The sequence below is a fragment of the Molothrus aeneus genome, chromosome 4 (genome assembly GCF_037042795.1).
Source record: "Molothrus aeneus isolate 106 chromosome 4, BPBGC_Maene_1.0, whole genome shotgun sequence".
In the NCBI taxonomy this organism is placed as follows: domain Eukaryota; kingdom Metazoa; phylum Chordata; class Aves; order Passeriformes; family Icteridae; genus Molothrus; species Molothrus aeneus.
In genome coordinates this window covers 38104141-38130023 of record NC_089649.1, presented here as the reverse complement: position 1 = coordinate 38130023, position 25883 = coordinate 38104141, and the positions used below count along the sequence as shown (strand labels likewise).

At 34.7% G+C, this 25883-nt stretch overlaps 2 protein-coding genes across 6 annotated transcripts in view; one reads left to right on the top strand and one right to left on the bottom strand.

The window, feature by feature from the left end:
* Positions 1-13743, top strand: part of ASB5 (ankyrin repeat and SOCS box containing 5) — a 39739-nt gene extending 25996 nt beyond the window's left edge. For 2 of the 3 annotated variants that reach the window (XM_066548304.1, XM_066548303.1), the window contains exons 2-8: positions 3780-3847; positions 7157-7236; positions 8278-8385; positions 9159-9309; positions 9443-9577; positions 11568-11759; positions 13132-13743. In XM_066548304.1, the coding sequence (XP_066404401.1) occupies positions 3790-3847; positions 7157-7236; positions 8278-8385; positions 9159-9309; positions 9443-9577; positions 11568-11759; positions 13132-13259 (852 nt within the window). In that variant the 5' untranslated portion in view covers positions 3780-3789 and the 3' untranslated portion in view covers positions 13260-13743. The remainder of the gene's footprint in view (positions 1-3779; positions 3848-7156; positions 7237-8277; positions 8386-9158; positions 9310-9442; positions 9578-11567; positions 11760-13131) is intronic. The other variant, XM_066548302.1, reaches the window with a different exon arrangement.
* Positions 13744-16369: 2626 nt separating this feature from the next.
* Positions 16370-25883, bottom strand: part of WDR17 (WD repeat domain 17) — a 45054-nt gene continuing 35540 nt past the window's right edge. For 2 of the 3 annotated variants that reach the window (XM_066548299.1, XM_066548300.1), the window contains exons 23-30: positions 25041-25061; positions 23971-24082; positions 23122-23263; positions 22919-23021; positions 21960-22061; positions 20812-20907; positions 20461-20644; positions 16370-18845 (exon numbers count right to left, since the gene is read on the bottom strand). In XM_066548299.1, the coding sequence (XP_066404396.1) occupies positions 18726-18845; positions 20461-20644; positions 20812-20907; positions 21960-22061; positions 22919-23021; positions 23122-23263; positions 23971-24082; positions 25041-25061 (880 nt within the window). In that variant the 3' untranslated portion in view covers positions 16370-18725. The remainder of the gene's footprint in view (positions 18846-20460; positions 20645-20811; positions 20908-21959; positions 22062-22918; positions 23022-23121; positions 23264-23970; positions 24083-25040; positions 25062-25883) is intronic. The other variant, XM_066548301.1, reaches the window with a different exon arrangement.

Sequence of the window (25883 nt, the reverse complement as noted above, 5' to 3'; positions counted from 1 at the left end):
TTCCTTCCTCTCTATTTCATCCATGCAGGTAATCCAAACCTGACTTGGCTCTACAGGCACCCTTGCAGAGCAAAGGGAGAGAAAGTCATACTGCAATGCAGTCTGTAATTAAATAGGCAGATTGGAAAATGGACTGCAAGTGATGCAGAGGGTGGAATATATCATAAGATTGGATAGAAGGGTGAAAGGATAGAGTCAAAATGGGAAAAGGCCTTCAGCCTGCTGGCTTGAGGGGCTACAACTCCAAAATCTCATGGATGTGACAAAAAATTACACATGGCACAGATTTGCTGCACAATTGCTTTCTGTTTGTAAGGTTTAGGATTAGGCCCTGGGCTGCATTCACTCTCAGGCAGGCTGGGAAAATACAGAGAATTCTCAGCATTTTGGGAAAAATTGTTTGTACTCTCGAATAAGACTGAGACTGTGTTTGAGGAGCAAAATTATTCCAGACTTTTATCTTCAGAGTCTGAACTCAGCTCAGAATGTCCATAGGCCTTTTCTGTCACCTTCTAGTTGGGAAGGGGACTGAAAAACCCTTACTTTGTTTTAGTGACATGTCCAAGGAAATAATAACAGCCAAAGAATATTACCAGCTGCTTCTCCTACTCAAGTCATATCCAATAAGGATCTAATAGATTACTGAACTTGGACATTTATGTGATTTTACATCTTGGCATTCTAGCTAGGGCATACAGACTTTGCAAGCAACTTTAGGTTAGAAAAACATCCAGACAGTTGTTGATGCTTCAAGAAGATGGAAAAACAACCTGTGCATGAGCAATGGATGTGGAGCTGTGGCTGTGCTTTCATGTGACACGAGAAGGGGCCTGACACACTCCTTCCCACACATGCAAGGCCGAGCACAGAACCAGCAGCGGCTGCTGCTGCTCCCACCATTGCCATTGCCATCATCTTCACAGAGCTTAATGTTAATTCTGTTGGGAACCAAGCAAGCTGTGTTTGGAAATTGTTGTTGTGGTATTCTAGGCTTTTTTGTAGAGTTCAGTGGCTTGTGTTTCTGTGGGAAAAGTATGCAAAAGTGCAGTGCCAAACACTCAAAATGTTACATGTGCCACCCTGATTTGACCATTCAGTGCATTATAGCCCAGTACTTGACAGCACAGTCACATGCTGTGCTCTTCCACAAAGCCCCAGCCTCCTTAGCTGTGCTCCTCCTCCAACATGAATGATGTTCTGAGAATGCATTAGTTTTATACTCAGAAAAAACATACCCTATGTTCTGCTGTTTGATGCAAAGGTTAGAATCATGCGGTGAATGGTAGGGAGAAAGGGTTAGTGTTTTAATGCCCTTAAAAGTAAATTCCATTCTTTGGAACCTATGTGTTTTAAGACCAATCACCTAATGCAAAAGCTTTTTGGCTGATCATGGTTATTATTATGTAAAGCTGAAGTTTCAGAAGCTCAAAGCTCTCAAAACCATAATTAAACTGTGCTTTTAGTGTGCACTCTAATGTTTAAGAACTCAAAAAAAAAAAAAAGCTGTTAGAATGGTGTTATAATTCAAACATTAAAACTCTGTCTTTTAGTTCCTTAGTTATAAAATAGTATGAACGGATGATGTTCTGATATAGGTTCAGCAGGGGAGTTGAAGTATTCTTTTATCATTGGGACAATACCATGAGAAAGGCAATAGAATATTAACAATGTTACAGTGAGTTTATAGTTTGGATGACATGTATTAAAGAGATCCTGCTAGACATGGAGATAAAAAAATTTTTGAATACCAACTCATTCACTGAATGCAACACTGGAATGGCAAAACTAATGTGTCATGTGGTGCAGGTGCTGTTAGACACAGAACTGTGTGGGAAAGCTTTGTATGGCTTTTAGGAGTAGGCAATTGCTAGCATTACATTTAAAATGAAGCCCCCAGTTTGTAGATTTAAAGTCTACATTATGATAAACAATAGAAAGTATACTGGTTTGAATCGATCAAGTTTTCATTGTTTATATACATAAATATATATATATATACATATATATATACACTGTTATATAGTTATATTGTTAGAGAATTTTCATATTACTTGAAACATTGAAATGACAGATGTAAATGCCACTTGAATAACATCTTCTCTTTCAGACATATTTTAATAATCTCTAGCCTAAATTCTAATTCTCTTGGAGTTCTTCAGTGTTGACTGTTTAAACATCATTTATTAAAAAAAAAAAAAAAGTGACTTCTGTTTTTCTGGTCATATCTAATCATGATAGTTAAGCATCATAGATATATTTCTTAAAATTTAAAGCCTTCAGTGAAGATTTTTTTAATAGTTTTCAACATAAAATATCAATTAAGTAGTTGACATGCTTCTTTATCCTACAAGGGATTTAGACAAATGAGTAATTTTATAGTCCCACAATAAAAATCTTTTCAAATCTAATTAGATATACAAAATATTAGACAATTTCAACAGCTGGGGTGAAGTGATTCTGTTATCTTGGGACTCTGCTGTGCAGGGTTTTTCTCTTTAGTTATTGATCCTGTATGTTGCTTCAGTTGCCAGAAGCTGAAGCACTCAGAATGCATCTTAAGAAATAAAAGGTAACAGCGCTTGTGTCGGTTTTGCAGAAATAAATATTAGGTACAACGCTTTCCAAATACTCTGTGTTTCTCATCTCCCAGTAATGAGCTGTGTCAGGCTTCTATTTTCAGTTCTTCTTTGATGATAGTGCTTCTTCTGATGACTGGGACTCCATCTATTTAGCCATAGACCAGTAATTCTTTAAAGTGCTGAGCCCTGGTATAAATACTTTCCCAAAAAGAACTTTATTCATTACAGTTCTCCTTTTGAAAATCTAACCTTTAATGTACTTTTTATACTGAGTTGGGGGTCATTGTTTTATTGGTTTTTTGGGTTTTTTTTTGGAGACTTCACAAATTTTTAGAAACAAATACAAAAGGAATTACATGACTGGAGGTAAAGACTGTTGTGAAAATATTTTTACTTATTATTTTACTACTATAATTATAATTTCAGGAATGACTTATAGATAATTGCAAGTAAAGGATGTAAAGGAGTCAAGTCTGCAGGGAAATGTGAGGAAAAGAACATTAATGACTTAGAAATGAATCAAAGTCAAGAATTGCAAAGCCCTATTTTTGGACGTTTTCACTGCTGAGAATAGCTACCAACGCCCCAGTTCAAAAACCAAAGAATATTTTAGAACATAATTGAAGGAATAGCGAACTACTAAAAGAAAAACACAGTTCAGGTGCAGCTCAAACAGCATTTGAAACATGTTCAGAATATCTTTGCTTTTCTTTCTAGATGTATTATGAGTAAGTAGTAAAATAACATAGGGACATTTGGCAGTGCTTCCCTTAAAATCTATGTATTGATACTGATTTTTGAGGACACAAAACTATGTCTTTGCATGAGGTTAAAATAGAAGGAGTTTTTCCTGCAGTTTATTCATGTCAAGGTTTTCTTGATTTTACTGTTAGTTTCTCTTGTGCTGAAATTCCAGTTAATCTGTCTTGGAAAGCCAATGCACAGATCCTGGCACTTTGAGAAGTTGTTATGTTAAAGAAAGAAATGTGAAAAACTGACAAAAAGGGGCAGCCGTCCTTTACCATTAGAAACTGACAACTTGTACACACTCATATATTCAAAGCTGTGTTTACTGAAGGCTGGAAGTTCATATTACAGGGAGCTGCTGATCTTCCAAACATAGCCAGGGTGTTTTAGGAACAGGTCCAACTAGCAAGAGCAGGTTTTTTTTATTATTATTTAATTTTTTTTATTTTCCAGATTGAAAGAAATGAGTAGGATTTATAATTGCAATTGGCTGGAAGTGCCATGGGGAGATGGAGATTTAGGTATTGTATTATAATTTGTAATTTTTTTTAACTTCACCTGTTAATGCAGTGAATATATTTATTCTTTCCTGTTAATGCTTACAAAGCAATGATGCTTTGTAATAGTTTGTCCTTCTGGTAAACTATACATCAGAGAACTTGGAACTAATGTGGCTTCTGTATATAGAGATACTTCGTATTCAGCATTGTCAGGGACCATAGGGAATTAATGCATTATCAATTTTGGAATAGACTATTTTTGCTACTACTGCTATTACAAACACAATGAATGAAAGTGTTTATGTTTTTGCTAATGACTTCTAAGTGAGAGACACCGTAATTTGTAGATTAGCAGAAGGCAGTAATCTAGGCAAAGAATTCAAGAACACCTTTGATGTTTATTTATGGTAAATATTTATGGTAAATATTTATGTTGAACATGTTCTTGCTCCTGTGGTATTTAATGATGAATTACTATGTATATCAACAAGTCAGTTGGAATGTGAATTTTCTTTTTCCAGAATTGGTTGGCACAAAATAGTTCTGTAACTTTTTGCTTTTAGATTTTATTTGTAGTAGAGATGATAGAAGCGTTTTACATTTTATGGATTTATCAGAAACAGCTGGCTGCCAAATATCTCTGCCTGAAGATAGGGATATAAGGTGGGTCTAGGTGCAAACCAGAACTTATAACAGGATCTGGTATAATTTGATTATCAAATGTCACTGGAGTAATTAATAGACATTCTTCTGATCAATCCAAGATGGAAGGAGGTGAAGGAAGTAAAGGTGGAAAATTTTTGCTTTCAGATCCTACCTGTGTTTTTGTTGTGTTTATACATGGCTACAAAAATGTCTGAAATGTATGTGTATTGAATGAGCATAAAAGCCTCATAACTCTTATGATTTTATAAGATATTTTTCCTTAAAACCAGTTCTTTTTTTTTTTTTCTTTCCATTGAATAGGATAAACTGTAGAGAAAGAGATGTTCTCATCTATAGAGACAGAGGGATGAAATTACGAAAAGCAACCTCTAAATACAGATTTAAATTTGAGGAATTTTTTGCAGCAGCCAGCAGGATAACTTAATGGATCTAATTGAATTAGAACAATTTGAGTGCTCATTCAGATACTACTGCAGAAGAACAGTGATCGAAATACTCATAGTGATTACACACATCCAAACCACAGTACAATAAATCTATCTGAGCTTGTTGGTATGACAAAGAAAATACTGATGATTTGTCAAAATTGGGTCACTTGAAGGTTTCTTAGCTCAAGGGGTTTTTTATGTATAATAGCCCTTAAATCCCAATCTCTTTGGGGGGGGGGGGGTTAGTTTGGTTCTTTTTGTTTTGGTGGTGGTGTTTTTTTTTTTTGTTTTATTTGTTTGTTTTGTTTTGTGGGTTTAGCTTGTTTTTTTCTTTTTCTTTTTTTGATTTGATTTTTTTTTTATTTTATTTGGACTATCAATAAGAATTTCAAAACATTACATTAAATAAACCTGAAGTAAAAAGTACAGGGAGTAATGTGTGTGCATGTGTACGTACATGCACACACAGATGACCAGAGCTTAGTGCAAATAATTCTGACAGAGGATTGGAAACTGGATCTTGCCAATAGTCCATCTACTGCCACAGATGAAAGAGTTCAAGGAGCTTCACACATACAGGATAGTCTGACATGATAGAAATCTCACTGCATTTTTAAAATCAGGTTTATAAAACCTTACTGTCATATTTTTAAATTTCTGCAATCAGCTTTATGTAGTCTTATGATAATTTAAATAATCATCTGTGCTTTTGTTTTGCCAAGTTATTGATCTCAGTAGTATTCAGTAGTGCTGAGTCACAAAGTGCACCATGTTTTCCAAGATGCAGTCATACTTCTCTGTAAGTTTTAGTCTCATTCACTACTAACACCACTGGGAAAATGGAGGTTTTATCTATAATTTACTGTTGAGCACTATCCATATGTTTTTAACTAAGCCCTGATTTCTTTTCATGTTGAATAGCCTTTTCATCATTCTTGATGTGTTTTGAGGGGGTTCTGTATAGTAAACAAAAGTGTACTTTCTGAAACAGGCTAGTGGACAGGAGGCCAATAGGAAACAGAAACAGGGTCTATTTCTGGGGTGTAGTTATCTTAGAGCTTAGGCTGGTGACTGCCAGTGATTGAGCAACAGCCTTTGCATTTCAGACTCATTGCTTTGCCAGTAAATGCAGTGGCTGGCTCTGTAGGCAGTCCCTGCCCATGGCAGAGTCAAACCTGCACACCTGGAAGAATCATCTGCCAGTGTTACCAATTCATCATGCCAGGGTAATTCTCTCTGCATTTTTTCAGGAATTTTGGGCAGCTTGATATAACTCACACAAGTGATTGTATTAGTATTTTACAGTTCTAGTGATTTTGTTCTTAGAGGAATAAATATTGATAATTCATAATACATTTTGAAGATGTTTTTTCCTTGCACAGCCTCTCAAAACTGAATTTTCAAAATTCCTGCCATAAATCAGTATCAGGTCTGGCTGCAACCTTGGCTGGCTAGAGGGGACCTGTCAGTGTGCAGCCTTGCAGAGGAAAGGGCAGGTCCTTCAGCAAGAGCTTCAGGATTGCTCTGGAAGCTGGGCTGGGAGTTATGGAGGGTTATGTGTGTGAACGCAGGGTTGTTGTTGGGTTACTATTCTTTTTTACCTTTCTCTTTTGAGGGTGATAAATAAATGAAAATTAAGGCCAAAACTTTACAGTAAACATATCTCATTATTTTTAAGCCTAATAGTTTATGGAATGAGAACTTAGACTTTATATCTTCTTTCTACTATAGTAATTTTTTACTGTGATTCTCACTGTATTTCTCTCCTTGCACTTGTGTAGTAGCTTCAAATTAATCTGACCATACATAAAGATTCCCACATTGCTTTTCATATAAACCAACTTCTTTGTGACTTCTTCAGGCAGCTTTATGTCTGGTTTAAGTTCAAATAATGCCTATATTCCAGCTACAAAGTTTTATTATGTGTATTAAAAATGAACAGTACAAAAATAGAAGTGGAATATGGTAATTAATTAATTTATTAAATAGATTACTGATATCAATATCTCAATATTTTGTTCTGTGGACCACATAATAATTTATTAGGGATGTGTTACAATTAATAATAGAGCACTATTTTACTGCTTAGAAGCCGATGATTTGAGTCTCTAAAGAGGAAAAAATTAATTTCATAGGACATTTGACTTCATTCTGAGCATCATATTTTCTGCTTTGCTCTGTGCATTCCAAACCCTTTCTAATTCATATGGTTTATTCAATAAATGTTATTATATAGGTTCTTGGGCAGATCGCTCACCTCTGCATGAGGCAGCCAGCCAAGGACGTCTTCTTTCTCTGAAGACTTTATTGTCACAGGTGAAGGCTCTGTTTTTACAATTGATTTCATTTTTAATGTTATTTAATTTCTCAGCATAGATTATTAATGCCAATATAGTATTTGTTTTGCTTTTTTCACTTGAATTTTTCAGAGCAATACATGTTTAGGAATTTTTCATATTACAAGATATAAGCTAGTATTTAAAATATTTCCTCTGTATGTTTCAACCCCCATCCACCCCCCCACCCCCCCCAAAAAAAACCCAAACCAAAATTGTGTCTAAATTTATGTCAGTCTTCCCCTCTTGCATAGTATAAATCAATATAAAGCAGTTTCACTGCTTTAAGCATTTGGGTAAATAGAGCCAGTCAGGAAGATATTAGTTAAAAGGAAGAATCACTGAAAGATTCTGGATTTTGCATTGTTGTAATTTAAAAATAATTGCTAATATCAAAGGGAGGGACTGTCAATGCTAAATTTTAATAATACAATATTGTCCTATTAGCTATTTCAATATTGAAAAAATTATACTATAGAATATATTTGATGAAAGCAGGTAGACAAAATTGTTAGTTCTTAAGAATCAAACAACATCTACTGCAAAAAATTTAGAGGGCGTGGTGATTTTATCAATCCAGTTAATGTTTTCTTTGCTAAAATTCATAGCTTTGGATATTTCAGCTCTTAAGTCACAGGTTGGTAGAGTCATAGGAGAGTTTAGATTCAGGTCCTTGTGGGGTTTTAAAGATTACCAATATTGGAGATGCACCACCCTTTCTCTCATCTGTTTCAGGGTTTCTCTGCCCCCCAGTTAATTTTTTTTCCACATAGCTATTTGGAATTTGCCATGTTCTGACTTAAGTCTGTTGTCTTTTGCCTTGTCACTGTGCATCTAAACAGTCTGCATATTTTATGCCTATTTCTGATGAAAAATAAATGCTCACTGAGGATTAATTTATTGCAAGTTGAATTTTAAGCCTATTTAGAGTATTGTAAACTCTTTATTTGAACAGTAGTGTGAGGAAAGGACTCTAAATAGGTTTTGTATGATCTTTAAATACCATTCACATCTATTTTAGGGGTACAATGTAGACACACTAACAATTGACCAAGTAACTCCACTTCATGAAGCCTGCCTGGGAGACCATGTAGGATGTGCAAGAATCCTCCTTGAAGCAGGAGCGAACGTAAGGCTTTGGTTTTGTTTTCTTTTATATGAAGTCCAATTCTAACCTTGGCTTAACTGAGAAGGATATATTTCTTGATTTTAATGTAATTGGTCTCTACTTACCTTGTTGGCTATGTTCATCTCATGTAATTACAGCTGCCATCTGAATGCTTGCAAATGAGAGTGATGGGCAGCTGCTGAGGCAGTAATGAGTTGGAGTGAATCTGTTAGCAGTCTTCATTATGATATTTCACTTCAAAAATATGGAATGCATTCCTCTACTTTACTGGGTTCCTCTTGTTTTAGGTGGCTTTCAGGAGGCTTTTCTTTTAATGTTCAGAATGTCTGCTGTCACACTGCACCGCTGTGCTCTTAAAATTCTTTGGTATGAGTAGAAAAAAAGCACAGTCTCTTTTCTGTGCTCCTGGCATAGGTGGTCTTACCTTTTATCCCAAAATGAAAATGGGACTTTATGGATCACTTTCAGTGCAATGTCTGCTGACATCAGAGTTCAAGTGCATAGCTTCCTAGGTCTCTGATCTTTGTAATGGAAATATTTACTGTTCTTAAAATACTGTTTTTATCCAACATACTTTAACAAGAATAAAAGTAAACTAGTTCCAACTGAGAAGCATGGTAAGAGGAAGACAGTTTCACAGAGACTGGTCAGTTAACTTGTTATTTTAACAAGTACTTTTTTTTTTTTGTATTTTATGCAATTTCTAACTATTTCCTGTTTAAAAATCTACCTTTCTTTTAATTCTTTTTGTAAATAGATTTTATATATTCTAGGTAAATGCTACAACAATTGATGGTGTAACACCTTTATTTAATGCCTGTTCGAGAGGCAGTGCAGCATGTGCTGAGCTCCTGTTACAGTATGGTGCCAAAGCTCAGTGGGAGTCCTGTCTGCCATCACCAACACATGAAGCAGCCAGCAGAGGTAAGAAATTAGCTCCTCAATAAACGTGGATCAGCTGAGCAATGTCCCAGTAAGAGGGTTAAGAAATGTGTGTGGTTTTGTCCATGAGACAGCATACTGAAGTCCAGCAAACTGTCATGCTTTGTACTGACAGGTCACAGTGAATGTCTGGAGGTACTGATATCCTGGGGTATAGATGTTGACCAAGATCTTCCTCATTTAGGAACACCTCTGTATGTAGCTTGTGTTTCACAGCAGATCCATTGCATTCGAAAGCTTCTTTATGCAGGTATGTCATGATTTCAATAAAATATTACTGGTCTGCAAAATAAGCATATTGTACTCACCTTTGAACTCAGCTGTGCTCAGCCAACTGAACTGGAACCCTTGCTTGCAGGGTTCTACTTCAAAGTTTATGCTGAATAATATTTTCTTATATTTACTTTTTTTTTTTTTTTGGCGCCACAGTAAGCTTAAGAGAAAAAAAGGAAGCAAGACCAGTAAGAATGAATGTTCAAAATTTTCAGCACATAGTGCAGCTTTGTAGATATTAATTTTCTGTAAGAACAAGAAGGGTAAAAAATGAGCTTTGAGAAATTTCATATAGTAATCATTGAGATTTCAGTCAAACTACTTTAGCAATGAGGTCCCCCTCACTTTCATTCTTCATCAAGTTCTGACTGATCTTTGCACAAGGCATAGAGGCTGAGTTGCAGAGGGAAGGGGTGAGGTAAAAGGCATCTGATCCTAAATTTCAGATTATTTTTTTAAATCAATGGATTAGAGATGTTGAAGGCTGGCTCTGTTTCAGCACAAGTCCAGGGACACAACTGGCATAGCTGAAAGATAGTTTGGTGCATTTCAGTATTTACATACAGGGCTTTTGCATCCTGCAGAACAAGGAATTAAAATGTATATATGAATAATTCAGCCTTGCTATCATTGCACCAGAATAGTTTTTCTAGTTGATTGCATGCTATATTTAGAACTTAAACAAGCAGTTAAAGTGTTTCTCATTGAGTCCATCTCCTCGGATGATTAATTATCCTATGTCATGATTTTTTATGTTTAAGAACAGCAAAAGTATAATTAGCATACTTTGGGATTCAAATACTACTATACAGAAAAAACAGTAACAGAAGGGCTTATTCTACATTTGTTGGTGCCCTGAAGTAGAAAAGGGTATGTAAATTGAGAATTTAAGTAACTACTTATGTAAATTAAATTTTTTCATGTTTTATCAGTTTGTGAGAATGTATTAGAAGTTGAAAAGCAGATAGAAAATGAAATAAGCAAGAGAATGCAGAAACATGCTCTAATTGTTAATATAAGAACAGGGAATTATTCAGATTTCAGATCCAATTACTATAGACCTGTGACATTATTATTTTACTCAAATGGACATTTAAAATGCAAAAAGTGTTGAATCAGGGAGTAAAGTTGGTACAGCAGGCAATTATTGGTCTCACAAGGTCAGTAAGAAGTCTGAAGAAGGCTGGGTTTTAGATGAACCAACAGCTTCCATGTCTAAGGGAGATTCTTCCATACTAGCTAGTTTAGTTTAACTCTTGTATGGTTTTTTTTTCTTGAATATGAATGCATTATTGCAAATTAATTTAGTCCATTTTAATTTAAAACATGTTAAAATTACCTATTATATAAAAGTGTACTAATTAGAACCCATGGATTGGGAGAATTAATGGTTTGGGTTTTTTTTCCCTATTAGCTTTCTTGAACATGTATCTCACCTTAATTAAAATTAAAACTAATTTATAGATTAATAAATAAAGGTTGGATGGGATGGGAGTCTATTTCAAACCAACTGCCAGCTTCAACATGTCAAAAATTATAAGGCATTCAAGATTTTTTCTTGAGTTGGTGTACTCACAAAAATAGACATACAAAACTTCAGTTAAGTGATTTTTTTAAAGACTTAAATAAAGAAAGTATGCTTTTATGTAGTGCAAATTTTCTTAAATATGAACAAAAAGTGCTTTTTATGATTAGGCAACAGTGATGCTTACATTATCTGATTGGTACCTGATACCTTTTTAGCTGGTTGTACTTGAATAATAAAACCTAGGCTAAAAAACTAAAACCCAAACAAAACATTGATGTGATTAGTTATAGTTCTATGTAATAAAATAATAATAAAGTGGCTAAATGCACTGTGGCATTCCAGACCAGCGGTGGCTTTTATTTGCTTTGTAGCCTCATCTTTCTTACTCAATAGCAAATTTAATTAATCTCACGTCTCTTTATGTGCATCTGCCCACCAGGTGCCAACGTGCAGAAGGGAAAGCATTTGCAAACTCCACTCCATGCTGCTGCCCAGCATTCTAGTACAGAGATTGTAAACTTACTCCTTGAATTTGGGGCAGACATAAATGCCAAAAATTCAGATTTTGAGAGGCCTGTTGATTTAGCTGCCCCAAGCAGTTTAGTGGAGAGACTGCTGCTCTTCCACGAAGGTAAGTTTTAGATGTTTATATTTGAAACTGCAACTTGTATTATCAAAAAAACCAACCTACCTAGAAAAACCCCCAATTTAACAGCCCAAACAACCCCTGTTATAGACGGTAACACTGTGCTGTATGAAATGATTATATGAGCATTCAGGTAATTTCCTTTCTAACTATAAACATACTCAGCAATATTTAGCCTCAGGCCAGAGCCCGTTGACCAAGCAGCATCAGAATTTATACAAGCTGAAAAAGTATCATCATATGTTCATTGGGTGTTTACTTAAGTAGATATTTAAGCTACATTTTTATTGGTTTTTACAGACCTTGTTAAAAAGAAACAGAGTATTTAAATTTCAGGCTAAAAATATATTTCATTTTGTTCAGCTGGCATAATATTTTTAAATATGTATTTTATGTGCATATAAAGCAAATTATTTTGATTATGGGCAAAAAAAAAGCGTAAGAATTTTAATTTTCTAAATTTTCTTTACAAAATTTTCAAAACCTGAGAAACAGAAGACTAAAGAGTCTGTAGTTCCTCAAACCTCTTAAAGGTCTATCTGCTTTGGCAAGAGAGAAATATTGCAAAGGGAACTGGACTTGTTCAGACTGAACTATGTATAATGTAAAAATAAGCCACAAGAGAATGCAACTATTTCAATAACCATGGGCGTCTCTTTAGAGGTGAACTGACAAGTAACACCGATTCATGTTTTCTTCCAAAAAAAACCCACCCTGTAGTCTGAATGCTGCTAACAAAACCCCTCTAAAACTGTATGTTTTCACAAATTTACCAAGACTAGTAGTGTTTTTAAAAGTTAGAGCAAAGAAAAATGTTACATTGCATGAAACATATCCACATTTATTGTCCAGAGAAAATAGCATTTTTAAGGAATGGGGGGCAAAATGATAAAGACATTATGATTAAGTAGTAAGACCACTAAATATGGTCCAGGATCTTGGGGTATTTTTCCTGCTTATTCTTGTTGCAGTGATGCATTGGTAGTGCAGCTGGTAGTGCTATAGCAGGTATGTAACCTGTGCTGTGAATAAAAAAAAAAACAACAAAACAACAAGTCTGCAGTTTTTAAAGTTATTGACATCAGATATTTCCTGGGAACTGGTTTTTAATTTAAAAAAAAACCTGACCTTGTCTTGCTTTCTTTAGTATTTCCCTAACTATTAATTAAGGTTTAAGCAGCCCTAGTCTTTATCTTTGAGGGCAGAAAGGCAGTGAAGGAAACTGAATGAAGAAAAAGGTCAAATTTGCAAAATATGAACTTTTTTTTTTTTAGAAATCTATTATTGTGTGAGGCAGTTGTAAAACAAAGTGCTTGCTTGTATAATTGTACAATTAAACTCCTTTCTTTATTTGCAGCCACACCATCTTCTCTTTGTCAGCTCTGCCGACTATGTATCCGAAATTACATAGGAAGAGCTAGACTGCATCTTGTTCCACAACTCCAGTTGCCAACAATACTTAAGAATTTCTTACAGTATAGATAACATAGTAATTAATTGTTAGAAACTTAAATATAGCGAGTACATTTTTTTTCTCTCTGTTTATTGTACGTTTTATCTAAAGAACTGCTGGGCGGAAAAAAAAAGCCTTTTGCATATTGCTTAAAAAAATGGTATCTTTGACACCTGGTGTTGGAAATGTAATAGTAATTGGGAGCCATTCAGCAGCTAGTGCCAAGGTGCTAATCCAGCTGAATTGAGTAAGTGTGCTGATACTCTGGGACATGATTGTATAACTTTATCTTAACCCTTTATAGCTTTAGTGCTGTTACCTTTAATTTTGTTTATGTTTTTAAAATCTGTTTGACACACCTCAACCACAAAGAGTTTCTTCATTATTATTTGTTAAGTTTGTCCATTTGGAGTCAATATTTTATGTATTTTCAAATCTCTGTTGTTTGTGTACCTAAAAATACTTGGTGATGGGTGCACGATATGCATTGATAAAAATAAAACAATTAAACATCAATTCTTTTTCTTTTTCTAGACAGTTCATTAATCACAGTGAAAAACTTCCTTTACTCTTCCTCACTGCCTGTGCTGTGGATTGTAATTAAACTGATGTGAACATAACTTCAGTTTTTTATAGAATTCTGTTTTCTGGTACAATTAGTAACTTATTTCTCAAAAGCCTTAATACGGAGATACTTTTGGTATCCTCTTATAAAAAATAATTTTATGGGCACTTCCCTTATCTTTTCATAACAGTGCTGTATCACAATAATTTAATGGGCAAATTAAATAATTACTTGCCTCAGAGAAAGACATTTTAATATGTAGTGTCTGTGAGATTTCTGAAGGCATATAGTGGCGATGTGGATACTGAATCTTCAAGCTCAAATTCAGGAGGTGAATACAAGGTTTCAAAAATGTCAGTTTTCTGTATCAAGATGGGTACAGCTCGTGAAAGGACATTACTTCTCTTACTACCTGCTTTGTAAACATTTACCCAGCTCCAAAAATCCTATTTCAAATTCCCAGAATACGCCAGCAGGCATTTCTGTGAAAAAGTATTGTTCAACTCTAGCCAGAGATAGAATGGTGACACCCCCAAGGGACATTAGAAAACCCTGAGGCTTTGTTTATGCCCTTGCATTTTTGATGATTGTGATCTGAATAGATTAAAATGCAGCACTCCTCCTTTCCCTCTTCTCATTTGCTGTTCCTTTGAGAACAGATTACTTTCTCAGTGACTGATGCTCAGTTCCTGCAAACCAAAGCACGGGACATCTGAAAACTTGCCATTTGCCCTTGGTGATTCACCCTCTTCCATTCCATTTCAGTGACTCCTTTCAGTATTTATGTTTCTACTGGAAAGATGATAAGAGAGGAACTAACTATAGAGGAAGCTTTCACAAAAAGGAATGCTTACTCAGTTGCTAAATAATATGCTCCTAATAAAAAATGTAGCTGTCTTGACACTGTTAAATAACCTTAATTTGCTTCTGTTTACTGCAAAAGCTCTAGTTAGGGGGCTTTTCTGGAGTCCTTGGAAAGTCAAATGCAGATATGAGGAGCTGCTTAGGAGACCATCATATCCTGAGTCTGAACTGGGGTGTGTGTAGTGGTTTTTATTTTCATCCAGAAAATAGCAATTTGTGGTTTTAGAGTACAACACCATTACTGTGTATTACTCTCACAAACAAGCCAACTTTGAAGTGCCAAGCCAACCACAGCACTGCTGAACTTCTCCACGTAGAATGAGTTCATTTAGAACCTCACCTTCAGGTGTACATACATTGCTTTTCAAGTTTGATTCAGACAAAGTGGCAAAAAAAGCTCTCATGTTCTAGACACCTGTATCAGATTGGAGCAAACACGGCTACTCTGCAAAACACCTATTTGGAACACAACTAGATAAGGTTAAAAGTTTTGCTGAGAGTCACACCAGGGTCCAGGCCATCTCATTGCAAATAGGTGTGTTCATGCTCTTGTGGCATTTCCAAAGTTTATTCCCACCATTCTCCATGACCCCTACCACCATCCAAAGAGTGAACAAAGACCATCTTTGTAGTTTACAGGTATTTGGTAGTATTTTTTTGTGTAATTACACAGAATAGGGCACTAGTCAGAAGAAACTGGCTTGTAGTAATACCATTACTTCGATCTCAGGCAAGAGGCAATTTTCAACATAAACTTCCATCTTTTGCTAAGAGATAATTGCGTGAAAATTGAGTTCATTTTGGCAAGCTGAGCTGAGTTGGATGGGGCATTGCTTCTGTTACTATGTGACAGGAACAAACAAATGAGGGAATGGATGTTGTTGGCCTGGCAGGACTATGCACTGGGACACGTCTCTGGCAGATCAGAGCCCTGTGCTACTGTCACATACCAAAAACACAGGGCAATGAAATACCTGGTGTTAGTGCTTGGTAAAATCCCTTCCAAAAATGATCCCTTGTTTAGCCAGAAATGACAGGTTTGTTACTGTTCTCATGCTGTCAGGGCCCTATTCAATGTGGCTTTGATGGGTTGAATTCTTAGTATGAAATAAATGTTATGTGTTAAAATGTTAGAAACCAGGATCTGAAGCAAACAGTGACCCAGGTCAGAGCACTGTTTAAGTGCCCTATTACAATAAAGCTCTTACTAAAAGAACTGTTACACCAGTTAAAAAGTGTTCTAAGGCATTTTCAGAGAAAAAGGAAAAAAAAAATGTATTCCAGAGACCCACAGGAGGCACTGCACTGGTGGGTGAGAAAGCACGTGGAATACAAGGTTCTCTTGTGCTTCTCCTGGCCTGTCCTGGGGCTGTGGGCTGCTTGGCTCTGGCCATGGCCAGGGCAGCATCACTGGCCCAGCCTGGCAGGAGCCCTGAGCAGGGTGGAACAGACAGGGCATCATTCCACACATCATGGCTTTTTTTAAGTGCCAAATCTCCTATCTCAGACTGCAGGTGCCAGTGAAGCTGTCTCTGAAGCTAATAAACGTGTCAGTACTGTTGGGACAGATTATTTCCAAAAAACAATGGATTTGGTTTTGCACGGATGTTGAACATAACAGATTTAATAGTAATTGGAAAGCACTAGCTGTGTAGCTTCGCATGTTTTTTCATTTAAATGGAAATATGACTTTTATAGAGGAGTCAAACAGTCTTTTGAAGACAAAGTATTCTTTAATATTAAGGGGTAGATATCTGTATTTGACTTGCTATACTAGACAATGAAGCTACACATTAGCAAACAATCTGAAATTATTTTTGAAACTGATGAACGAGTTGACAGTTGCAACCACAGCTGTAACAGCAGACACAATTACAACCTTTTCTGCATATTCCCCTCACTCACCACTGTACAAACAACTTCAAGGAAAATGCAACCTCATGTTATTCACAAAGACTGTTACCTGATGGATCCCCAGTATAAAAAATGCCCTTTGACTTATATTTTGTATTTTAGTAAGGAATGAATTCCTAACCCACACTCTGTAATTTAGAGGGAGTAGATTTGCCCAAGATTCCATGTTAAGGCATAATTTATGTGCAACACATTGATGCAGTTATTCTACATATTCAATATATTTTAACTGTGAAATATTAATAAAAATTCTTACGATACAACAAAAGATTTTAAATATAGTAGAATGGCAGTTGAGTTAATACTTCAGATCCCAATCCTCAGTCATGGGGCTTCATGTTCAGTTCTTTTGTTTGCTCTCCACCTCTGTATCAAGAACTTTTACATACCAGGTTGTAAGATTTATGTGCTAACAAACAGATCGTCTTTCATTTGACAGAAGCAAGATCAGATACTGACTGATGGAAAATTCTTTCAAAAACTATGAATTTTAACTTCTGAAACCGAATTCTTCTTCTGCAAGTACCACGGAGTAAACAAAGGAACAATATTTTCAGAGAATACTTTCAGGAAGTAAAAGATTTGGTTCCAGCACCCAAGTATGTAAAAAAATGGGGGTTTTAGGGTACAGAACAGCTGTGTTCCCCCACCCAATATATTCTTACACCAGAAACTCTGTAATAGTACTTTAGAACATTGCCAGAGGATTTTAAAGAGGTAGGGCAAAAAACAAACCCAGGATTTTCTTTTATTTCTAATCTCCATCCCAACATCCCAGCATGGTGGCATTGTTATTTCTACAGTTAAATAAGGGCAAGGCTTACCTCTAAATTGAGGCCTTTTTGATAGGATCTACTAAATAGAGACCCAATACTATTTCCAGTTTCAGAACAGTTGCTTTAGAAATAATTCTGCCAATTTTTAATTGCAACCTCTTTATATTTAATGTAACTATCAGGAATTTAAATAAATTTCAAAATTTATTTTTAAGTAGCAGCAAAAAAACCAGATGAAATAGATTTCTGCTTATGTACCATCAATTAAGCTAACAAAAAGTACTGCAACCAAGGCATCTTTTCTAAAAGTGAGCAATTCTTTTTATAAGAATTATTAATAAGAATAATGAGTATAATATTTGCCTTATAATAAATTCCATACTATACACAGCTTAAATATTTTTAGTATTCTATTGCCATAACTGCTTTTCCATTTGAGTACAGATGTAGTAAATAAAAACATAAATGCACAAGTACTTTCTTCTGGTCTGTCATATTATTTGCATGTTTATGACTAATACAAAATGTAAAGAGAAAACAAGCTTTTTAAGTGTACATAGCATAGTTAAATAACTTCAATAAATATGCTGCTTGTTCTATACAAAGCCTTTGTTAAAAAAACCAAGAAAATTTATAAAGAGTTTTAGCCTCCAGTGAAAGCATAACGGAGAATGTTGCCAAATATGATCCTATTAGAAAATACAATTTTGTAATCTAGATAATTTAAATAAATAAATAAAAAATAGATAATCTAAAGAAAACATAGATAATCTACACAAAACATAAGTGACCTTCTATTTGTACTGCTATTAAAGCACAATAACAAGTGGATGAAAAAAACACCTACTCTTGAAATTTTACTTTTGCTATAGAACCCTCTGTGTAAAAATTAGTTCAAATTAAAAATGGGGACAGTGTGAAACAGCCAAAATATTCCAGTCATTCTAAAAAATGTTTGGAGTTGCTGTCAATAAAGTAATTTTATGATTATATATTTGGAAGAGTGTTTATGGGTTTCACAGTTTATTATCAATATTTTGGTAATATGTAGATAGTTGCTTACTTTACAAAGCATCTATTCACACAGAATTGACAAAAAAAATTGTCTGACGACAATATTCTTACAAAAAAAAATGACATGGCTATATATGAAATTAGGACTTTTTCTTTGGATTATCAAATAACTCTTTTCTTTGGATTCTCAACAAACATTTGTATAGAAATCCTTTCATTCTCATGTTAAAATTTTCAAAGTTCAAGTAATTGACCTGCAGGAGGAATCAACTACCACCTCTCTGTCCTTTGACAATCAAGGTTAAATCAGCATTAACTCCCAGAGTGTTATTTTAAGCACTATAAAGTACAGAGGAAACACCTCATCAAAATGGGTTAAGTCGTATTCCTGTTCCTAATGGTGAAAAAGGATTCACTTTGGCCCACATCAAAGCATCATTCAGTGAAATAGTAGATTTTCCATCTTCGAGGAAGAACACAGGACCCTGTGAAGCAAAAATGTTTGGGAAGGGAGAGAAAATGAAATTATATCAAAAATATCATACAGATATTTTTCCCCACTCACTTAAAACTCTGATAACAGCGACATGTTATGAATTGAGGGCACTTATGTTCCCAAATCTGTCAACCCAACCTTTTACAATATTGAAATTTTTAGTTTGATGTGTTTTATTGTTATTTTATATATGCTTGTCAATTATTCCAGAGTTAAATTTAGCTTGTATTAGAAACTGAGGTAACAAGCATTTTTCTTCAGAATACTGTCCTTATTTCATCATGGACATGATTATTATTTCTGCTGATCTTTGCTTTTCCTATCCACAAAAATCCTCTTGATATAATGTCTCCATGAATTGTTTGAAAACAGAGTCTACATGCAGTCTACAGAATAATTTGAATTATTCACTATGAAAAGGACAAAGTACTCATTCATGTGATGGAAAAAGAGCTATTTGCTAATTTATTAATTTGACAAAATGTGCTCTGAAAGCTGCATTTCAATTTCAGTGCTTTCTGAAAGAATTATGCTCTCCAAACTTGCTACATAAAACTTGTAAACCCATACAAGTAGGCTGCCCTGCTTTAGTATTAACTGATTTTGATTGTTGAGCTGATCTGCATGCCCAAAGACACCACTCCTAATGTATGCTAATCCAGAAATACAGATCCTGTAGATGAGAAGCTGGTGACACCATATTTGCTATTCTTGTTGAATAGACTATAACATTGGCAGCTTTACATGGCTGTTAGAATATGTTGAGAGTACAGCCACAGAGAGAGACTACTCATCTAATCTGGAAGTGTTGAGAGCAAGTTATTTTAGATTGATGGTGAGCAGTTGAGAATTTTTTTACCTTAAAAATCCCACGAGCATTTTGTAAACTCTAATTTTCATCAGAAAACTATGCATCCCTCTTAGTCTCTAAACCACCCTGTTACTCTTTGGGCTGACATCTTACACTGGACAGAGGAAACAGATTTGGCATCACCTAGGAAAGTAAATTCCTACTGAGGCATTGTCTGGAGGCAGGAGTAGTGTTTTCAAAATCTTTCAATTTTCTCTTTATTAAAACAACAAGATATGCTAAATAGGTGTTCTAAGGACTAATGTGTATTAATCATAAAACTCAATGTGAGTGATGAATAAATATATTTGAATATTTAGTCTGCTAATGTCTGGATTTAATTAGTCATGCATTCCAAGTTTTATGGTATGCATTTCCATAGTGATAAAAACCAAAACCAGAAAAATATTAGTATGTGGTTGAAGACAAATAATCTCCTGGCTTTTATTGAAGCTGTGGTGAAGGATTAGCCAAAAGATACATACACTTTAGATACAACGTTTGGCAAAGGAAATCTTTCATGTGTAAATTAAAAGGTTTTGGATTTTGGAAATGACAATTATTTGATTGGAGAATTCTTTATACAGTCTTTCTTAAATAACAGATGTCACTGCCTGTCACTTTTAAGTCTATCCTGTGATAACAGGGTAAACCTTTTTCCAGCCAAATGGTGGGAGAGACCTTTGATTTATGGCAACCTCACAAGCAGTCAGTCCTATCAGTAAGAAAGAGCACTTCAGCTCTGAAACCGTACCTGGATCTTTAGCCCTGTCAAACAGGAGGTATGAACATCTGAATGACTGGGAAGATTTGATCCAGTGACACAGTCTGGCCCAACCATTCCTTTCAGAGGCTCCCCCTGAATTCGTGAGACAAGAACTGAGTACAGCGCTCTCTGCGATTCAGAGGGCGGGGTGCATGGCAACTCATCCGTGGGCCTAGGAACATAAAAGAAATTTGGTTTTCAACTTGGCTTCCTAATTTGTGTGAGAGGTTAAGATCTGCAAAGCAGTTACATTCAGACTTTACAAAGGGAATAAATTTACAGCTAAACAGTTAAATACTACTAGTCTCACTCATGGTAATTTTATACTTTTCCACCTACTTGTTTGATTGTGTGCAAGCTCTCCATGCATCCAATTCCTCAGAAAGCTGTTCAATTTTCAAAGGTACAGATACGTCCCGTCTTTTTAAAAGCTGACTGGAAAGGAATGCAAGTAATTAAAGTCCTAATTAATCCTAATAATGATAATTTTCTTAGAAGCAAGACATGATAGACAGTAGTAAAATAAAACTATTTCTGATTGGATATGGAATAACTATGGAAATAAATTGATCCTTCACAATATACAGTATATTAAACTTCAGTAATACTCACACAAGTTATAGAAGTATAGCTTTATATTTAAATTTTATTTTAATGATCCCTATTTACACTTTATTTAATTTGCTTTAATTTTTTTTAACTTGAGGCCACTCTATATTTCAAGGCTATATGTGTTTTTATTTCTTAATTTTGTCAACTTTACTAAAATTAAGGATCCATTTTGCCTGCATGTACCATATCTGGTAAAAATGCAATTAGAGAAACATGGTTCAACACATACATTGGGACAGCCTTGTTTCACTTGCAGAAAGCAGTTTCAAAGCCCTTGCAGTGGATGCATTTTTTATTTATCAAAATATAATATAGGTGGCAGTTACTACCTGACCTAACTCAGCCATCTTTCATTTGTGTTGGCATACCTTAAAAATGTCCTGCTTAAGCATATAAATTGTCCACCTTAAGCAGGTAAGTGTCCAGTTTAAGATGGGCCAGAAACTAAAAACCTATGAGTCTTGAAGATATTGGGCAATCCAAGAACAAAACTTTGAGCAGTACTGTTTTGTGGTTCTTTACATAATAAATAATTGAAAGCTTTACAGCCAAAAGTGAAAATATCACAAACTGAGTCTCAAAGACTGCTTGTCACTAGTGTAATAATATCCATATCAGAATAGCCCTTCTGTAAAAGCTTGTATTTGATCTTGTTATTTCTTTAGGTTCAGAAAAGAAAAAAACCAAACCAACAACAAACAAATGCTCCTTTTCCTTTTCCCCAATCCTTTCACCTAGTTTCAGACATGAGGATAGCTAAGAAAAAAGACATGTTTTCATTTTTTTGGAATGTGATGTGAAGAGTGGGCTCAATGTATGGAATATGTCATAATAAAGATTGAGATTACTCAGAGTTAATGAAAACACAGTATTACCTTGTATACTCATATAGTGCAGGTACAATGCTGTTGTACTCTCTTCTGATAGCAAGTAAAGCACCAACATAACCACACAAAATCAGCAACTCGTTCCGAAACCTATAAATGAACAAGTATCAATCATGAAAAACAACAAGCATTTGGAAAAACATTAAACAAACTCATATTCATGTTATGATTTTAAGACCTAATTTATCTATCACCTTTTGTGGAGAATATATGTTCACTGATTATGCTTACTTTCTGTGTCATGGACTTGTTTAAACAGACTGCATCTGCTTCATGTTGATTTCCATTATTAAATTTTAAATGGCATTTACAACACAATTTTTAAGCATGATCAAATAGAGTTACACAAACAACATCACTCAGACCTTTTAATGCGATAGAATGTAAATGTAAATAAAACTGCCCCAAATATTAGTGTAGATTTCAGTTTCACCAAGTTTCCCAAACGTTTTTCTCCTTTTTGTTCTTCAAACGTATACTTGTGTAGGCACCTAGGCCTAGCTGCAACCATCCATCATAAAGGTGAATCAGTGCTATCCATCTATTTTAGAGTTAATTCTGAGTTAATTCTGACAGCCCAACATTCCTTAATGCTTTGACATAAAAGCCCACATGATTTGTGATACCACTTCAGCAAACTGAAACCAGAGCTGATCAAAGTGAAGTTCTTCACATAAGACCAATATTGATTCACACATTGTAAATGCTCCAAAGAGAAAGCAGCAATAAAATATCTTTTTTTATCTTGCTAAACCTTCATAATTTGGGAGAGTCCACATTCTGTTCTCCAGACTGGAAAAAAGCATGCTTGTTGGATTTTTTTTTTTTGTGTCCCTCCTCTGTTAAACAAAAAAAATGATACTAACAGTGTGCACCTATATATATGCAATCTGAAGGAGTCCTTTAAGGAAAGTCCCACTTTTCTAAGTCAGGGAAAATATACTCACTCACTACACTTAGGCAACATTAACTGCTCAGTCCGTATGTAACTTAAAAGATCAAGATATGGAAAGACGGAATCTAAAGTCCAATCTGAGCCACAGAGTTGTTCTGTTGAAAAATAAAAAGAAAATATTTTTTTCATATATCTCATAAGGTAAGTTATACAGATTACTTTTTCTTTAAAATTGTTCTTCATCCAACTACCTACCTTTCACATACTGAATGCCAACAGGGAGAGCCTTTTCAGGTTCTGTGCTTAACAGATAGTACTTCATTGTTTCAAATACATCCCCATCTGCCTGAATTGTCTCTGCCACTTGCATACATTCTTCCACATCAGGAAGATTACACTGGAAAACAAACATTTTGTCAGAAAATTACTGAAGTGTTCAAACAATTTTCTAAGATGCAGAGAAATACTGATGTTTGCACACAACAAGAAAAAATTCTCTCTGAAGGAGTCATTGAAAGACATACCTGCATATATTGCGCATTAAGAAAGTCATCTAGACCAGAGCAGCACTGGAAAAGGCTCTGTAACTTTAATTTAAGCAGTACCAGTTTTCATTGCTAATGTTTTTGTGAAGCTTTTACTACTCTTTAATAAATATGCAGTCTGAGTCACACCCTAAGGGAGAGCAACCAAAGCAGACCCTTCTGCTGCTGAAGAGGAAAGGGGACATTTATGGACATAACAGACATAAAATATAAAACAATTCAGACTACAGAAAGTTAATCTGCCAAAACATGATTAGGCTGCACATCTAGTAGGTTATAAATTGTACTGACAGGTAATTCTGAAGATCATAAGCTACTTCAGAAAGTAACATGTGTCAGGGAAAGAGTACACTAAAGGATAGAAATGAAGAACTAAATTTATTGTACAATGCTGAAGATAAAGTCAACAAAGACTAATAGAGGAGAAAAGAATATGTTACATATAAGATGTGAAAGTCAAATTCACCCTGAGGTTTTATATGGCCCTATGTTTTTTGAAATTAGTAAATGAATCAATACAAAACCTTATTAGATTCAGGTAAATTCTTTTACATTGTACCTTTTCATGCAGGTCATTTATTTCTGCTGTGCATCCAGGATAAAAAGCACATAGTTTCACTAACTGCAGTTTATTATCAGGAATCATCATAAGAAGATCAACTGCTAAATCCCTGCACAAACAAAAGATGACATATAGTTACTCTTGATGGTTTGTAATAGAAGGAAGCTATTTTCTCTTTACATTCCTAATAAAAGAAGAGTTTACTGAAAAAATACTATTTCCAGAGAAGTGCAGAAGCAAGCTCAGTATCTAAGAATATTTTTGTTCAATAAATGAGGTTTAATTATTCATCTTATTGGGAAAGTAATTCATTAATTTTCTGTTGCTTTAGTTTGTTGAATTAAATAGTTGTGCAGTTCTTAAGCCTCAGAACCATCTCAAAGTGAAATGGAAGAATATGTGAGCAGGGATGGGAAAGGAGAGTAGGAACCCTCCAATCTGAGATAAGAAAAGATGATAATGTGGTTCTGTGTCATGAAACCATCCTCAAAATTCCAGGCTTCTAAAGCTTCATGACATCAACATAGGACATCTCTCCAATATCCAGAATAGCTTGGTGCTCATGCGACATAGAAATAGAGAGATTCTATGGGAAAAAATGTGATACCTATTTTATTCGTCTCAAAGGAAAAGTGCTTTAGCAAACTGACATTTCTTACATTTTCCTAAACTTTTTAGCATTTGTTATCCTATCCTTCACACAACAAATAAATGAAGGGAATGTATAATATTAGGAAATTATTTGGAAATTGTTCTATTTAAGTTTTAAGAACTGGTTATTCTCTGACTCTTCTATTCAAGCAGACATCATTTCTCCTGTGAACCTCAAGATTGACTTGCCCATTTGTAAGGAAAAAAATCTTACTGATTACCTCTGGATTTTCAGAATGTGGTCCTTAGCTTAAAAGTGTTCAAGTAAGGTATTATCCAATATTTGCAACTGCTTTCTATCTCACTTTCAAGTATTAATCACAATTAAAAATTAGGACACTTAGAGAAATTTGAAAAGCTTGTGACTTTATTAAGGGAAAAAATAAGCTTAAACTTTCTCCAAAAAAGCAAAATACCTGTATCCAAGTGATGGGAAGCTAAAAGAAAGACATTAAAACAGTATTGAAAAAAATTTTGCATTAATTTACAGAGAAAATATCTGATAGAAAATAATTAAACTACAGCAGCAAATCTATGGGTCAGGGCAACTGGCTTCAACAGCAACAACAAAAAATAGCTTTCTATTTTATGCCTTTTGACAACATAAAGAAACTCATGCCAAAAGGTCTTTAGAAAATCTGTGATAGTATTACTGTGCAACAGCTACTTTTCCAAGTTACAGAAGCATTCTTCCAGAATCTAGGTTATTTCACAAGTTCTTAAGCTATTTTCAAGATCACTTACTTATATGTACTAATCTTCAAAAGCAATTTAAACATTTTTTAAGTTATTAGAAATTTTCTTGTCAAAAAACTGAAATCCAGTATTCATTTTAAAAAAAGTAATTCAAAGAAGATAATGGCCTACAAATTGTGCTACCTGGAACGATTTTTAAGAACTTAAAGATTCTAAGAAACTGGAATGATTTTTAAGAATTAAACTGAAAACACTGTTGGTATAAAGATCAAAATGAGGTGGCTGAGTTTGCATATGCAGAATTCACTATCTCAGGTAAAATATGACTAGCTTTTTGAATAGCAGAAAGTTGCTTTTGACAGTATTTAGGTGTTAAATACAAACAATAATGTCCTTAAACATTCACACATTTTCTCAAGACTTTAGATTTGGGAAAGTGCATGAATGTTTAGTTTGGTTTTTTTTGGCTTGATTTTATATTTTAGAGCATTTCTAAAAACAACGAACCAAAACCCAAGAAACATTCCACCATTCAGTAACTGATTTCTTTATTAATTCATCAG